At 39.4% G+C, this 18,268-nt stretch overlaps 1 protein-coding gene across 1 annotated transcript in view; it reads left to right on the top strand.

The window, feature by feature from the left end:
* The first annotated feature begins 315 nt into the window (after nucleotides 1-315).
* The window catches only part of EPC2 (enhancer of polycomb homolog 2), a 130,058-nt gene continuing 112,105 nt past the window's right edge, over nucleotides 316-18,268 (top strand). Inside the window, exon 1 of the mRNA XM_001915715.6 lies at nucleotides 316-810. Within this exon, the coding sequence (XP_001915750.4) occupies nucleotides 658-810 (153 nt within the window). The 5' untranslated portion in view covers nucleotides 316-657. The remainder of the gene's footprint in view (nucleotides 811-18,268) is intronic.

Genomic DNA, 18,268 nt, shown 5'->3' on the forward strand with positions numbered 1-18,268 from the left:
TCACAGGCTTCTGCACACACGCGCTGCTGGGCGCCGCCGCGTTTTGCCCGGCACCTTCCTCCTGGGCGCCCAGCGAGCCGGGCGTCGCGGCCGCGGAGGCAGAGGCGCACGCTCAGGGCCGCGGGTTAACTTGCGCACCTGGCACCTGCCGCCCGGCGAGAGCGCGGGCCAGCGAGCGCACGGCCGCTGCTGCCGCCGCCCCCTTCTCCCCAGAGCGGCCGGAGGCTGAGCACGCTCCCGCGGGCCGGCCGCGCCGCGGAGAGAGTGGGTGGGCAGGCGAGGGAGGGGAAGGGAGAGGAAGGAGGGAGGGAGGGAGAGGGCGAGGCGCGTCCCCGCGGCGGGGGCGCGCTCTCGCGCGGGCTGCCGGGATCGCTCGCCGCCGCTGTGGTAATGTCCGCCATGTTGGCCATGGCGCAGGGAGCGGATCGGGCGGGCGAGCGGCGGATCTAGTGTGTGGAAGCGGCCGCGGGCGGCGGGGGGCTGTTTTCGGGCGGGGTGGGCGCCCATGCTGTGGCCGGGGGCAGTGAGGAGGAGGAGGAGGAGCGGGCCGGCCGCGCTGCACTGAGGAAGGAGGTGGAGGAGGCGGCGGGAGTCCTCCCCCCCTCCCCGCCCGCCCCGCCGCCGCCGCCCGGGCTGTTCCTGTAAGGCGGGGAGACAATGAGTAAACTCTCCTTCCGAGCGCGGGCGCTGGACGCCGCCAAACCGCTGCCTATCTACCGCGGCAAGGACATGCCTGATCTCAACGACTGCGTCTCCATCAACCGGGCCGTGCCCCAGATGCCCACCGGGATGGAGAAGGAGGAGGAATCGGTAGGGACTCGAGTGTTTATTACCCCCCCTTCCCTCCTCCCCCCTCCCCTTTGTCAGTCGGGCCTCGCCATTCACAGAGCGCTTTACGCTCGCTGGAGGGCGCCGCTGCCGCTCCAACGCATGGGACCCTACGCCGGCGGAGTAGCGTAAACCCTCTCGGCCGGCGCAGCGCCCGCCCGCGGCCGCCATGTTGTTGCGTCCCAGTGTTGTGATTAGCTCGCAGCGCTGCTTACGCTGCCGTAAGGGGGCCTTGCCGTAAGCGGCGGCCGGGAATGGCGCAGGGGAGGTTCTGGCCGCACTTGGCGTATGGCCTCTGTTTACCTTTTTTTTCCCCGCTGCCTGCGCGGGGTTAATTAATGAACAAGGGGTCTTTTGACTAGGAAAGATTTTATTTTCTCGCTTTCAGTTTAGTTTTGCACTGAGTTCTCTTTGAAATGACTTAGGGAAAGTAAAGCGCTTTCAAAACACACATCTTCCTAGCAAGGTAATTTTTGCTCCCTGGCCCAACGCGATGCTGCGGGATGAGGCGGTGCAGCACTGTGGCGGGGGAGGCGGGGGCCGCGACTGTCCAGCGGGATGTAGCGTTAGAGAGCGGCTGACTGGCTAGCTCCGCGGCCCGGAGCGGGACGGCTCTGCCTGCCTCGCCGGGATGGCGCTCGCTCAGTGCGCAGCGGTGGGAAGGAACCTGGGATGCTCAGCCACTAGCCGCCGGCGCTGGGCTGTCCCCGCGCCCATGATTGTCATCGGAGGGGGGATCAACTTAGAAGTTGACAGTCTAGTGCATCTAAATTGACAGTTGCGTTTTTGATAATGCAGCGCTTTTTGGCAGCAGTGTTGCTTTTTCCTCCCCGATGGGTTAAATTTTGCGTACTGTTGGATTTCATCTGGTGTGACAGTGTTTATGACTCTGGAGTGGTGTTACTTGTGTGCGAAGTTCATAGTAACTGCACCCTCAAGAATTTCTTCAATGAACCTGCGGTCCCGCCTTATTGTCAACCCCGGGTGTGCGTGGATTGGTTCTCTTGCTTCTGTGACTGTCAAAAGAAGGCTCAAGGTTTCTGTGATTGGTTTTCTCTTTTGACTATTAATATTGCAGGAACTGCTTTTATGCCTCTGATTGGCTGCTCGATTTCTGACCTCAGTATATTACCCTGTTATTACTACTTTCTGCTGTGATTTAATCACATTTCTCTTTAGTGTTTGATTACTTGAAAGTCTTGCACTTTCAGTAGAAAATGAATATGGCGATAGTATCAGGATGAGTATTCAGCATTCACCTTTTTTAAAATAAATAAGATGAAAACCCAACATTTGTGCTTAAGGTTTAGAGCTAAGGCATATGTGATAATTCTTTTTGTTTTTTAAATAAAAATTATTTCTAACTTAGCTCATTTTTCCATGGGAAAGATAATTAAGAAAGTTATAGTATGCACAAGAGTTAATTGAATAGAACTTTTAAAACTTTGGATTCCACGAAGTTAAATTTCTGTTAATGTTATTTTATGGGTCTTGAACCCGAAAGAAAAGTGGCTTATGAGTCTTCAAGTATCAATATTATATGTAATTACTTGGATCCTATTGTTTTGGGAAGACCTTGAGTCAAGAAAGTTGTTCTAGAATGAACAATTAGCCGCTGGAAGATATGTTACTTTTTGCAGACATGATTAGCTATACTTAATTATTGCTGTAGGTCCTTAGTTTGTCACATATGTCTTGGTATTTTATCTGAATTTAGGAAGAAAACTTGCAGGTTAGTTTCTTTAATGATGTAGTAAAAATAAATGCTTAAACCTGTCACAATTTTGTACTATTGACTTTTTCAGTAAAACTTGTGATTTTCAATCTAAAGCAGGAGTGCTAAAGTTGGATTGTTTTCAATAGCCTGCTTCAGCGGCTTTAGGGAAGAAGAAATCCAAATTCTGATAGAACTAGAATTGAAACCCAGGACTTCTGACTCTTTCTCAGGTCTTTCTGCCTCTTTAACGTTAAAGTGGAGGTTCTTAAAACAAAACTAAACAAACCCAGACAGTTAAGACTTATAGTCTAAGGTCTTTTGCTTCCTGGAATGTCCAGTTGGGGTGTTAGTTTTTTCTTTTTCTTTTTTAAATTAACATGTAAGTCAGAAGTCTTGTGCTTTCATGCGTGACAACCAATTCAGTTCTTCCAATCTTATTTACAGAACTTCTGTTGTTAACAGAGCTATTTGTTCATTTAAAGAAAAATGTTGTGCCTTGATAAACAGTTCTAAGCAGCAGTAAAATATCATAAATTTCACAAATGTTTTGTGTTTCGCTTGAGTTGTATTTCAATTTCCATTATCAACATGTTCTAATTAGTTCCCTTTATAAGTACTTTTTTTTAATCCGTAGACTTGTAAAAACAACAAAAACTTTGGCTTATGGATGTATGTATAGGTGTTGCTTGGCATTTCTAAACTGTCCACAATCTGACCCCTTTCCTGCTTGGTTGGCAGAATCCTTTGACATCACTTTAACACCTTCATGAGTCCACTCCCCCACCCCAATAAAGCTAAGGACTGTCTCTGTGTAGTTATTGGACTATCATTAGACTTTGTTTATATAGTCATTGACTCAGTTTTCAGTTACATTCTGATAATGCCTAGATGAGGTAATCTAGGTGTTCTTTGGCATTGGTAGCACTCTATCATTGTTGACTATATCATTCTTTTAGCTCTTTCTTTTCTTTTGAACATGGAGGCATCTTTTACTTTTTTTCCCTTTCCTATTGTCATTGTCTTTGGCCTAAGGTCTGCCAGTTGGCATCTTCCCGTAACTTGGTCTGTGTAGTGCTCCTGAGGGCACTTAGTCTAGGTCAGATACCGTAAAATTAATGTTTGTTTAGAATCTAAACCAGAAAGGTCAAGTGATTGGTGATTTTGCCACCTTCCTTCGAGTGCTGTATAGTGGTAGTTGACGTTTTTAATAATATTTACCATTTTTTGAATGCTGCTTATGCCCCAGATGCTAAGAACTTTACTTATATTATTCATTTCATCCTTCTTAAAATCCATCTTTTTGAGGTGTAATTTACATGCAATAAAACATACCCATTTAAAGCATAGAGTTGTGAGTTTTGAGAAACGCGTACACCACAACTACAATTCAAATACCCAAAAAGTTCTTTTGTGCTCCTTTGCAAGTCACTCTCTCTCCACTGATAATTCTAAGCAACCGCTGATTTGCTTTCTCTCCCTGTAGATTAGTTTTATCTTTTCTAGGATTTCGTATAAATGGAATCATACATACTTCTTGTTTTTGGCTTTTTTTGCTCAGCATAATGTATTAAAGATTCATCCTGGTTGCATATATCCGTCTATTCCTTTTTATTACTGAATAGTATTCCAGTGAATATATACTAGAATGTATTTATCTATCCATCTGTTGTTGGATATTTGAGTTCTTTGTAGTTTTTGGTTTTCATTTAATATTCTCATAACAGCCCTATGAGGTATTATTGTTTCTGTTTTATAGATGAATAAAGTGAAGGATCTCACTGCTAGTAACTGGCAGGCCTAGAAATCAAATTGTTGCCTTTAATGTTACAAAAGCCCATTCTCATAACCACTTTGCTTCATGTTGTCTTTACGGAACCTTGAATTATCTTCTGAACCATTATTACGTTCATTATACTTTTTGTAAGTGCTATTTTTTACTTTTCATAGGTTTGGAAACTTTAAAAGATATTAATTTGATTGGAATGTTGTTAAGAAGTTTAATTTTTCATCGCTTAACTGTGTCTGACCTTACTCTTGTCTTTTCAGATTTTCTTTTTTTTTCCTTAGCAGTCTGTTAACTTTGCTTCTCCCTGTATTGGCACTATTAGGTTTATCTAAGTGTTTACGTTATCTTAAACATATGAGAAATTTGGGGGAAACTATCCTATTTTATTATTTACCTTTTCTGCTGCTAGAATGTAATCTCTGTAAGGGCAAGAATCTTTGCATGTTTTACTCATTAATATATTCCAAGTGCCCGGAACTGTACCTGGCTCATAATATATGCTTGGTAAATGTTTGTTGGGTGTTGAATGAGCTTCTTTTTCTCTTACTATACCAAGAGCTATGTTTATGTGAAACACTAGCTGTGTGTGTGTGTGTGTGTGTGTGTTATTCATTTGCAGAATTTGGTAAATTATTCTTCCAGGAATTATTCTTGGTTTTTTACTGTGGTACTCTGTATACCTAAATACTAAATCCCTTTTTTTTCCTCTTGAATCAGAGGTCTCTATAAACATAGAATTTGTTTACACATAGGTATGGCTGCAATATTAGTCTATCTTGTGTTAATTACTTCTCTCATAGATGTATGTAGATTTGTATAAGATGTCTCTTCATATCAGAATGAACCAAAGTCTACGTGAAACATGTGATTCTGCTTATTTTTAAAGGAAAAGACCATGACTGATCTGAATTGCCATTTCTCCCCTCATATGGTAGCTGTGTGATTTTTGTCATTATCTTAATATTTTAAGTGCTATTTTGAGTGACAGGGTCAGAATATATTATTCAGTCTTTCTACCTTTTCAAAGTTAATTTTGGCACTGATATATTTCATATTTCATAATAGAGGTGTTCAAATGCAATTTTGTAAATTGATATTGTAAAAATATTAAGCATTTATTGTTTTAACAAAAGCAGTTACCAGCCAGATATTATCCAAGTGCCAAGTGTTACCTATGTAAGATATTGGGAAACTATTTAAAGGGGTCTGTATATCAAAAGTATGTGTAAGTCTGTATGCTGAAGTGGTGTTAGGATTAAAAGAAGAGGGTGATACAGATCTTGACTTCAGGGAACTTAAATGAGTCATTAAGGTCAAAAACATATCTGGAAAGTTATGAAAAACTACCAGGTTAAGTCAACCTGAGAGACATTAAAAGAGCATTAGAAACAGTTAAATGTCACTGTAGTTAAGACGAGTAAGAGAAAACTGTTACGGGCACGTATAGAGAAGCCTTCTTGGAGAGAGATGTAACAATATGGGCTTTCAGGTTTGGTTGTATGGTATATGTTAAAGCAAATACTTGAGTGCAGCAGGAATATTTAAAGCAAATTCTATGGATGTTAAGTAGACTAAAGGAAGGTTCTTTCACGTTATATATTTTTTATCTATTCTTCTCCTGCTGATAGAAACTTCAGGAGGGTAACACTGTCATTTCTGAGCATATCATTCTCTTGGCTCTCTCTCCTTTTTTTTAGACATTTGATGGCTTTTATTTCTTTTCTTCCCCTTCCATTGTTCCCTCCTATATCTTCAGCTCTAGAAGCTATTTAGAACATAGAAGGCACTCAGTAAATATTTGGTGAATGAATGAGTAAAAGTTGCCTACCTTCTCTGACCCTCAGGTACTTCATCACTACCATCCCAGCTACCATTTATTGTATGTTAGTGAGTGTGTTAGCATGTACCAGGTACTTTGTTAAACTCAGTAGATGGTTTAGAGCTCACTATAACAGTAGGAAGTGTAGGTGTTAACTCTTTTCCAGAAGAAGAAACAGGCTTTAGAAATTAAGTAACTTGCTCAAGGTCACTCCTACCTAGACTACGACATGCTAGAGTCAGTATTTGAACTCAGGCCCTATAGGTGATTGGCTCCAAGGCTCTGATCTTCACCATTGTCCTGCTTCATCTGTAAAATGAGTGGGTTCAGAACTAGCTGATACCTGAAGTTCATTACACCTCTACTGTTCTATCATTTATTATTCCATAGGCATGGAGGAGTCATTAAAAGTTTCTTCCTTAGGGAATGATGTTGTGAAAGAAAGTTTGTGGTGAATCCCTTATGTAAACACATGCCTTTTTAAAAAAGTTGAAGGAATGATTTATCTGGGGTGTATGTTTAGATTTCATCTGTATCAGTTCTCTAAGAAGGAGGCCTAAAAATATTTGACAAGTGGGATCATTAGGTTGGTTTCAAGTAACAGAAACCAAATCTAGTTTCTTTAAGGTTCCTGGGAGCTGTGTCACAGACACCAAGGCAGAGTTGAACAGTCAATACTTGGGAAGATCAGGAACTAGACTGTGGGCCCTTCAGCAACAAGTGACATTACTATCACTCAACTCCAACAATTCCCCGTCTTTTGAGAAGTTGTATAGTACAGTGGTCAGTGCATGTGTTTGGGAGCCAGGCTATATGGATTTGAGTCCTCGGGCAGGTTAATTTCACCTGTAAAATCTTGTGGGATTGTTGGGAGGATGAATTGTAGTGTGCTTGGAACAGTTCATGGCATGTGGTAATCTAATAATAAATATTAACTATTATTATCATCATTCTTGTATTTCTTTCAGTTCACAATTCCAGATTCCTGAGTGTTATTGGTTTGTTTTGCATCGGGTACCTATCTCCCTCTATGTCTGCCAGTCAAAGAACAGGAGACGTTAGTAAACATGTGCTAGTAAGGGCTACCCTGCTGAGGATGGAGCTTTAGCCTGGGAGCTGCCCTGAGAGATCTACTACCGATGGACGTATAACATCACTATCAAAGTTATGAAGTTAAATAGTTTTAATCCATGGTTTGACCCAAGGTGAATTTGTATACTTGGTGTGTTTTTACAAACCTTAACTTCATAAGGTGTTTTAATGACATTAGAATGTTTTGTATTATGTTTTTAAATGAAATTTGAATTGACTATAAAAGAAGTCTCTAAAATCTTTTTAAAGAAATCAAACCCTTCACACTTATTAATTTTCAAGGTAGTAAGGGATGAATTTTGTGTGACCTCAAAGAAATTATTTAGGGGCCAGCTCCGTGGCCGAGTGGTTAAGTTCACGCGCTCCGCTCCAGCGGCCCAGGGTTCGGATCCTGGGCACAGACATGGCACCGCTTGTCAGGCCACGTTGAGGTGGTGTCCCACATCCCACAACTAGAAGGACCTGCAACTAAGATATACAACTGGGTACAGGGGGGTTTGGGGAGATAAAGCAGGGAAAAAAAAAAAAAGATTGGCAACAGTTGTTAGCCCAGGTGCCAATCTTTAAAAAAAAAAGAAATTATTTAACATTCCTGGCCGTTAGTTTTCTCATCTGTGAAGTAGAATTGGACTGAGTGACCTTTAAAGTAGTTTTGGCTCTAAAAATTTCTTGCATTTGTGAATCCTCATGTCTGCCTACTGGGCATATTGTCCAGTATGTTAATCAGATGACAAGAACTAAGAAATGAGAGACTAAATATTAGGAAGATATTAATATGTAAGGTTTAGCTCTTTAACACTATTGCATTGCTGTCAGTTTGGTTTAGAGTTCTTTTTTTATGAAGATCAGTTAATTTTATCCACTATCTGGTACTAATTTTTCCTGGAGATCAATAGAGCAATCCACTGTGTATGTTTTGGGTATGGTCGGTTCCCTTGCTTTCATGAAATTTTCTTTCACTATCTTTACTACTTTTGCTCATTGCTCTAAATGTTCTGAACTTTTGTATATTTTTAGTTCATAGCACTTGAGTTTATTTTAATTTTCTAATATTTCGTGTTTCTCACTTGAGGGGTGTATGTGTGGGTATGTATGTATGTGTATGCATATGGATGTATGTATGAGAGAGTGAGAGTGCACATGAGAGAATTGACTCATTTTCCCAATCAGACCAGAGGCCTTAAGGAAGGTATTACGTCTGTTTTTTTCAGCACAGGCTAGATACCTATCCAGGCACTTAAGTGATAGAAAGTTTGTGATACAGGCGTTGACTGTGATGCTGGCCACTGGGACTGAGTTTGATTGTATTACTAAACATACAGCTCTGCATCATTTCGTTTTAAGTAGGGTTGAGGTAGAAAATCAGTAATGCATGCATAGGGGACAGCATGAGAAGGAAAGGATGATAGGTAGGAATAAACCATGAAGGAGACCAGTGTAGATAGCGGGAGGTCCATCATGATTATTTGATTTTATCTTAAAACTGATTCTTGATTTTTGCCTTGTCTACCCTTAAATGGAAAAGAACTTCAGATTTGCATACTCCATCAAGCAGGACTATTCCTTGTGGGATTAATACTGGAGGAAGATGGCAGTGACTTCCAAATTCTCCTTAGCACCGTTTCCTTAAATCTGCTTTTAGGTTTCTTCTTCTTGTCAGCTAGTGTTACTGTGCAGTCGGAGGAACGCAGAATAGAAGCGTTACCCTGTCTGCTAGCTCTGTAACTCGTATCTTTACTTCCAGCTTTCTTACTACTCTTTTTATTTTGTGGGCAAGGGACATGAGGTTGTTGGTTGGGGAGTCGATAAGAAGCCCTCATTTGTACTGCTAATTTGATGAAATTGTTGGAACTTTGAAATTGTGACTTAAGTTACAGTCTTGGTCTCTGTCACTGTCCCTCTGGGCAATATAAATTACTTCATCTCATTAAGCCACATTTCTTCATCTCTTTAATGAGAAATATTTCAAAAGGTAATTTTAAAGATGAACTTTTTTGTCAAGGCTTAAGTCAGTACCATATACAGGCAACTGCTATTTTTTTTATTAATAACAACTTTCAGTTATACAGGGTAATAAATGTGAAGGAGTAAGGAAGACTGAAATATACAGGGTATCTCCATGCATTGTTCTCTGTTATAGTTTCACATTGTTTCTCCTACCAATTAAATATATTTTTACAGCTGTCAAACATTAGCAAATTGGTATGTGTAGTTTCCTCTTTCCATCTCTGTTTCCTGGCAGAACAGTTGACAATAAAATTTATTAAAAAAATTAAAGAGTTTGAAAATTAGCAGCCAAGAGAACTAAATCTTCAGCTAATGCTCAGAATAATAATTGAGTCCTCAATAATTGATAGTTAAATATTGTATTTATTTTTTGGAAATGATTTTTTTTTAAGACTGGACACATTAATTGGTCACAGGGGAAAATATAGTGATGAAAATCTGTTCAGTGGGTGGTGTACACTAGAGAGAGGAATGAAAAGAGACATTCTAATATACCGGGGAACTCTGGGATGAACACTTAAGTTTGGAACCATGGGAAAGCATGCTAGAGAGGGTATTCTTGCCACTTATTTGATCCTTGAAATGTTTCTCAACTGGGGTGTTTTTGTTTTTTTTGTTGTTTGTTTTTTGGGGCCAATTAACCCTGAGCTAACTGCCGCCAATCCTCCTCTTTTTGCCAAGGAAGGCTGGCCCTGAGCTAACGTCTGTGCCCATCTTCCTCTGCTTTATATGTGGGACGCCTGCCACAGCATGTCTTGTCAAGTGGTGCCACGTCCGTACCCGGGATCCGGACCGGCGCCGCTGAAGCAGAACCTGCGCACTTAACCACTGCACCACTGGGCCGGCCCCTCAAGTGGGATGTTTTTGGTATTCAGTTCATAGTTGGTTGTGTGGGACTGTCACAGGCATACCAAGAAGTTTATTACATCCATCTCCTGTCCACTAATTTCTTGTAGCATTCCAATTGGGATAACCCCAAAATGTTTTCTCCCTCAATTTCCAAATGGGGGCTGTTGCACCTGATTTGACAACCATTATTCAAGACTTCTTAACCTTTTTTGTGACTTGGATTCCTTTGGCAGTTTGGTGAAACTTCTCAGAATGATGTTTTAAATGCATAAAATAAAAGCAAATCAATCTATTGAAATATAGTTATCAAAATATTAAACAATTTGTAATTTACATACTTTATTAACAGATTAATAGCAAGATCTACAGTTTGGTCTAATTATCTTAAATTCAAAGTAATGATAAATATAAACATTTTGATAAGTGCAATCACTGTAATATGATAATGAAAAGATCTGTGCGCATTGCTAGTCACAAATATTTTTGGTACTACTGTGGCCTTTTGCCTATGTTAGTAATTGAAGGAAATGTCAAGTTTGTTAGAAGTTAGTGAAATTAAAGGAATGATTATTTTCTCACCCATGTTCATGGAACCTCAGTTCTTTCTGTGAATGTTTTGGGGATCCATAAACTGAGGTTCAAAACCCCTCAGAAGAATTTCCATGGCCCAAATGGCAATCCCATTCCTGTGTCCCAAATATATGTCAGGCTGCAGATTTTATTCCCATCATAAAGGAGATGGTATTATAAACAGAATTGTATTATTTCCACGTTTAAGACATTTTCTGTTTTTTTTAGTTGAAAAATAGTAGACCCACATGAATTAAAGATAAAAATTTAGTAGCATAAAATGATACACATAAGAACGTGTCCTTCCTTCCTCACATCTCCAGACACTCTACAGAGGCAGCTATTGTTAGTCATGTGTGTGTGCGAGTGTGTGTGTGTATGTATCCTAGAAAATTTCTAAAGAAATGCTTTTTACTTGGTAAAGTGGGCAAATACTTCTCTTGTATTCTTTTTATAAGTGAGTAATATGTGACCCTAGAAGTAGTCTCTTAATCTAGAGTCATAAAGTTAGGTAATTTTGATTTTAAATTTCTTCCTTTAAAATCTCTGAAGAATTGGCAAATGCTAGCTTTCTGTTGGATTGTTTGGAGTTTGGCTTTCAAACCTTAACCTGTTATTCCCATGTGGGAATTTCGTTGTCATCAAACCTTGCATTGTGCCTAGGATTTTTGTTTCTACTCCTATATATAAAATATATTAAAGTCAGATTAACTGTTGATTAAGTGGCTTATCAGTGTATTTTCTCTAACAATTATTTATGGCCTTGAATAGCAACTTGGGTCGGAGGAGCAATAATAGGGTACACTTCTGAAGAAAGCCGTCTTATTTCAGGTATGTTGGTAAACTGGATCTTTTATACAGAGTATGCTCTCTCAAACTTTTACTGTTGTGATGTTTATTCATTTAGTAAATAGCTCCATGAACACACAGACTGTCTCTCTGTTACCTTTGTGTCCTCCATCATCTGGTACAGTGAATAACATGGTAGCTGCTCACTAAATATCTGCTAACTGAATGAACAATAACTGCTGTGTACTTTAGACACAGAAAAGGGAGAAGATGTGGTACCTGTCTTCAAGCAGCTTTTAGTCCCATTGAAAAGAGTTGTAGACAGATAACTCTGTATGATGTTTAATGTGTCATGTGGAAGATAATATTGTGGGAATTTGTGTCATGAGGGGGACATGATTCGAACAAGAGTATACATGACTTCATGTAATAGCTAATTGAATATAATACACTATTGAATTCATTTTTACAAATTAGTTTTGAAATTATTTCCATGTTCCAGAATGCCATGAGGTTTTTAGATGTATATGGTTACTTTCGTATTGGGAAGTGATGACCAGGAGAATTGTTAGAAGGTTGAAAGAATTTTTGTGCTCTAGTGTAGATTCACCTTTTAGGACAAGCAAACTTGTGTTAAGAACAATGCCTGTTTAAAGAGGTCTGAGGAAAAGAAACTTTGTATTATGGGAATGGCCTAAAGAAACAGTGCTATTTGATTATTATACAAGTAATATGCAGATTTTACTTATTTTGTTTTAAAGCGCAGGGACCACTTTCCATAAAAAAAGCACTTGGAAGAAGATTATGTGTACATTATAGGTGCTTAGGTCAGTAGTAGTTACCCATCAGCTTTATTTGAAATAGCTCAGCCATTTTAGCAGAATTTATCAGAGCTTTCAAAATGCCTCCAAAAGAAATACAAGATTTAGGTCAGTGATTCTCAAACTTTGGCAAGCATCAGAATCAACTGGAAGGCTTGTTAAAACACTGATCACTAGACTCCATTCCCAGAGTGTAAGATTCAGTAAGTCTGAGAAGGGACCTGGGAATTTACATTTGTAAGAAGTTCCCAGGTGATCCTGATGCTGCTTGTCCAGTGACCCCACTTTGAGAACCACCAGTTTAGGAGAAAGAGTAGTAGTTCTCATCTTGACTACACATCAGAGTATCTGGGATGCTTTTATAAAGTACATGTATAGGCTTTACCCTAGATTTACCAATCAAGTCATAATTTGAGTGATTGTGATTCTACATATAAAAAATGACGTGAGCATGTGTGCCCATGATCCCTGCCTATCTGCCTTGCCATTTTACCACTCCTTTCAAGATTTCTTTTTTAGGGCTCTCATTGGTTAGGTTTCACACTTGACTGTGACATATTGTGTGTGTCTGTGTAACTGAAATAAAGTGCACCTTGACACACATACACACACACTCATTAATGAACAGTTTTCATTTTTTGCCGTGGTTACATTCTATAAAATTGCCTTGAATATTGAATTAGCGAATACTGAACCATTGCTCCTAGAGGAAAAACAGGGTTAGGTTCCTGTGAGCTTCTGGTAACTTTGTTTTATGTATGTTTCTGTTTAAAAATACTTTAATATATCTTGTTGGTTCATTGGCCTTGAACTCACAGCCATCAGCACTGTAACTCATGCGTGAATGAAGCTTGTCTAACACGTATTTTCTCTGTAAGGCACATCACAGCCTTCCTCTGCTTAGGAATACTAGACAGTATTTCAGCACTACACCTGAGGGGGCCGATAAACTATGAAATCATCAACAAAAAGCACAAAAATGAAAAAACATGGCATTAAATAGAACATTAAAGGACACTTGTTTACAGTGTGAGAGCTGAAACAAGAAGTCAGAGCATTGCCTTGTTTGACCTCAGCTAGGAACAACGTATGAGTGGGATGGCTCAAAGTCTTTAATGCTCTGTACATTCTGTGAATGACTGCAAAGGTACTCCAAGTATTGATTTTGGGGTCACAAATAAATTTTAGCAAATAGGTGAATTTGTAGATACAGAACTTGTGAGTAATGAGGATGGACTATACATATATATTTTTTCCCTTTTTGTTTCTAGTTTGTTAAATGAGCATCCATGTTTATTTCATGATTCACTAGTGGTTCAACCCAGTCTGAAAAACGCTGCTCTAATTCAGCATTGTGGATTATATATTATTTACTACTTATGCATTGATAATTGGTAAGTGATATTAAACTATATATATTGTTTTCCTTCATTGAGAGAATATAAGGTTTAATCTTGTGGGAAACTAGGTTTTTGTAAGGTACATTATCAGGTTTGTATTTGTAAAAGATCATTGTTGTCAGATGGCTTGTGGAAAGCAGTTGCATGGTGGTGGTGGCAGAAGACTGGAGACAAAGCTAGTTACAAGGCCAGTGCACTGGAATATGATTTCTAGCTATGTATTTCAGCAAGTTTATGACAGAATAAAAAAATTTGGATGCCTTGTGGGATTAAGGGGTTTCAGCTATCTTAATTTTAAATCAGCATTTCTTTTTTAAAAATTATTGAGGTCTCATTGGCTTATAACATTTTGTAAATTTCAGGTGTACATTATTATATATCAGTTTCTGTATAGACTGTATCATATTCACCACGAATAGTCTAGTTTTTATCCATCATCATACATATGTGTCCTTTACCCCTTTTGTCCACCCCCCTACCCTACTCCTTTCCCCTCTGGTAACCACTAATCTGTTCTCTTATCCATGTGTTTGTCTTCCACATATGAGTGAAATCATACGGTATTTTTGTCTTTCTCTGTCTGGCTTATTTTGCTTAGCATACTACCCTCAAAGTCCATCTATGTTGTTGCAAACAGCACAATTTTGTCTTTTTTTATGGCTGAGTAGTATTCCATTGTCTGTGTGTGTGTGTGTGTGTGTGTGTGTGTGTGTGTATGTATGTGTGTGTGTGTATACCACATGTTCTTTTTTTTTTTTTTTTTTTTTTTTTTTAAGATTTTATTTTTTCCTTTTTCTCCCCAGAGCCCCCCAGTACATAGTTGTGTATTCTTCGTTGTGGGTTCTTCTAGTTGTGGCATGTGGGACGCTGCCTCAGCGTGGTCTGATGAGCAGTGCCATGTCCGCGCCCAGGATTCGAACTGACGAAACACTGGGCCGCCTGCAGCGGAGCGCGCGAACTTAACCACTCGGCCACGGGGCCAGCCCCTATACCACATGTTCTTTACCCTTTCATCTGTTGATGGGCACTTGGGTTGCTTCCACATCTTGGCTATTGTGAATAGTGCTGTGATGAACATAGGGGTGTATAAATCTCTTTGAATTGTTGATTTCATGTTCTTTGGATAAATACCCAGTAGTGGGGTAGGTGGATCATATGGTATTTCTATTCTTAACTTTTTCAGAAATCTCCATACTGTTTTCCTTAGTGGCTGCACCAGTTTGCATTCCCACCAACAGTGTTTGAGGGTTCCCTTTTCTCCACATCCTCTCCAACACTTGTTATTTCTTGTTAATTATAGCCATTCTGATGGGGTGAGGTGATATCTCACTGCAGATTTGATTTGCATTTCCCTAATAATTAGTGATGTTGAACATGTTTTCATGTGCCTGTTGGCCATCTGTATGTCTTCTTTGGAAAAATGTCTGTTCGTATCCTCTGCCCATGTTTTGAATGGTTCATTTTTTTGCTGTTGAGTTGTATGAGTTCTTTATATATTTTGGAAATTAACCCCTTTCGGATATATGATTTTCTCCTGGTTGGTGGGTTGTCCTTTTTATTTTGTTACTGGTTTCCTTTGCCTTGCAGAAACTTTTTAGTCTGATGTAGTCCCATTTGTTTATTTTTTCTCGTTTCCCTTGCCTGAGTAGACATGGTATTCTCTGATTTGAGATGCCACTTTCATCATATTTGAATTTTCTTAGATGTTTCGGCCTATTTCTTAACTTTCTAGTCTGTTTCTTTGCCCAGAACATTTACTGTTTTAATCATTAGTCATTTCGTTATTTTATCTTCATATTTTTATCATTTAAAAAGATATCTTACAGGGCCAGTCACTTCTCCCATTCTTATTGCTCTCCTTTTTCAGAGCGTTCTTTGCTATTGTTGCTTGTTTATTTTTCCATATGGACTTTATAATTATTTTCTCTAGCTCCAGAAAAAAAGGTTGGTGTTCTTGTTAGGATTCACCATGCATTTATAAATTAGCGTATAGAGAATGGACGTCTTCGTGATGTTGACTTCCTTTCCGAAAACATGGTCTTTTCATTTTTTGATGTCTGCTTATCTTGTAGGAGCATTTTTCCTATATTGATTTTGTGCATTCTTTGTTAAGCTTATTCCTAAGAATTTTACCTATTTGGTTGCTATCGTAAATGTCATCTCCTCTCCCATTATACCTTATAACTTGCCATTGCTTGTATTTAAGAAAGCTGTTGATTTCTATGTATTAATTTTATATCCTATGACTTTAGTAAGTTATCTAATTGTACTTGTTTTTACGTTCATTCTCTTGAGTTATTGAGATATAGATACCATATCACTTGCTTATAGAGATAGTTTAACTTTGTTTTCCAAATAGTACGCCTCTAATTGCCTTGTCTTATTTAATTCTGTTGGAAATTACCTCCAATTCAATGTTAAAAACTAGTGGAGATAATGGACATCTTTGTTTTGTTTCTGACTTTAGTGTGGATACCTTTAGTGTTTCTTCATTAAATAGGTTGTAGATTATTTTGGACTGATTTATAGATGTAGAAAACAGTAAAAAACATACTTAGAATATTATCATAAATTACATTATATATGTAATGCATAAAAATGTACATAAAACCTCCAGTATGTCTATCATGAATGAGTATTGAATATTTTCAAATGCCTTTTTGGCATTTATGGGGATTGCATATAATTTTCCCTTTTAGATCTATTCATTATTGATGTATTGTAATATTGAACCATCCTAGCATTCCTGGAAGGAGCCCCAGTTGGTAATGAGGTTTTATTCTTTTCAAAATGTTTTTAGTTTTATTGTTTTCTTCTCTGTAAAAGGGCTTATGGAGATTTGGCCTCTTCTTGGCCAACGGTAGCCACACTAGCTTCTAATTTTATATTTCTATTTAAGCAACCAGCTCTGGCTGAGAGTAGTGAGTTATTTTCATTTCTAACTTCCCAGGAAATGTAATATGATTGGCTTAGTTTAGGTCAGGTATCTAGCCTGAACCAATTGACTGTGATTTGGGGTAAGATGAGGTGATTTACCAACTTGGCGGATGGCAGCACACTCCTGGGGGAGGGAATGGTAGTTGAGAGAGTGGACATTGGTGGGAGTGAGACAGACACCTCAAAAAGTATCTACCGTAAATTTGTATTTGGCAATACCAACTTTAGAGCTCTAGTTAGCAAAGTTCCAGTTTTACAGCACAAACTAAGATCTTTTCTTTTTTGAGGAAGATTAGCTCTGAGCTAACATCTGTGCCCATCTTCCTCTACTTTGTATATGTGACAGTACATGCCTGCCACAGCATGGTTTGCTAAGTGGTGTGTAAGTCCATGCCCAGGGTCCCAACTGGTGAACCCTGGGCCACCAAAGCAGAGCATGCAAACTTAACCGCTGTGCCACCGGGCTCGCCCCAAGATTTTTTTTTAAGTTGTAATCTATCACTGGATTACTACTGCCTTTCTTATCCACCCTATAGTACGTGCTTTTAGTGGTTACTTGGAAATGAGAAAAATCCTAAAGGGCCCTCTGATCTCACCTTCCACCATGAGCCCCTGCCAAAAAGGAGGCTCTTATTCTTATTATGGGCAAACTATTGTGTATATCCAATTCTGACATGTATTCTGATGTGTGGATTTTCCCCCCGTACCAAGCAGTTCTCCGACACCAGCTGTGTGTCCTACAATTCACCTCAATTCTGACACTATCTGCCTGAGATAGCATCAGATCCCACAGGTTGAGGGCTCAGTCCTACAAGACTTGCCTCACCTCCCTCCCCTCAGATACCAATTGAAAGTTCAGGTTTTCACCCGTGGTTTTGACCGACTGGTTATATATTGGAGGTTACAAGGACCCCCTCCTTGGATTCAATTAATTTGCTAAAGCACCTCACAGAACTCCGAGAAACACTTTACAGATTACTGGTTTATCATAAAAGGGTATAATTCAGGAACAGCCAGATAGAAAAGATGCGTGGAGCAGGGTGCGGGGAAAGGGTGTGGAGCGTCCATGACCTCTATGAGTACTCCACTCTTCCAGCACTTCCATGTGTTCGCCAACATGAAAGTTCTCTGAACCCAGTCCTTTTGGTCTCTTTATGGAGGCTTCATTACACAGGCATGATTGATCCACAATCTGCAGCCTCTTTCCCCTCCCCAGAGGTCGGTTGGGGGGCAGGGGAATGGGGGTGGTGGAGGATAGGAGGTGGAACTGAAAGTTCCAACTCTCTAATCACATCATTTGTCTTCCTGGCAGCCAGCCCCCATTTATAGGTGCTTTCCAAAAGTCACCTCATTAACATAAACTCAGGTGTGATTGAAAGGAATTTGTTATGATTATCAAGATACCTTTATCACTTAGGAAATTCCAAGGGTTTTAGGAACTCTTTACCAGGAATGAGGATGAAGACCAAATATATGTTTCTTATTATAAATTTCACAATATCGTAGTATTATGTGGAATTTTCAAATAATGAGATTATTTTATCCAGAATTTTATATTTGAAAGATATCTTTCTAAAATAGATTTATTGAGGAATAATTGACACATACACTATACATACTTAAAGTGTACAATTTGGTGAGTGTTGACATCTG

This window comes from Equus caballus, chromosome 18 (assembly GCF_041296265.1).
Source record: "Equus caballus isolate H_3958 breed thoroughbred chromosome 18, TB-T2T, whole genome shotgun sequence".
Taxonomy (NCBI): Eukaryota; Metazoa; Chordata; class Mammalia; order Perissodactyla; family Equidae; genus Equus; species Equus caballus.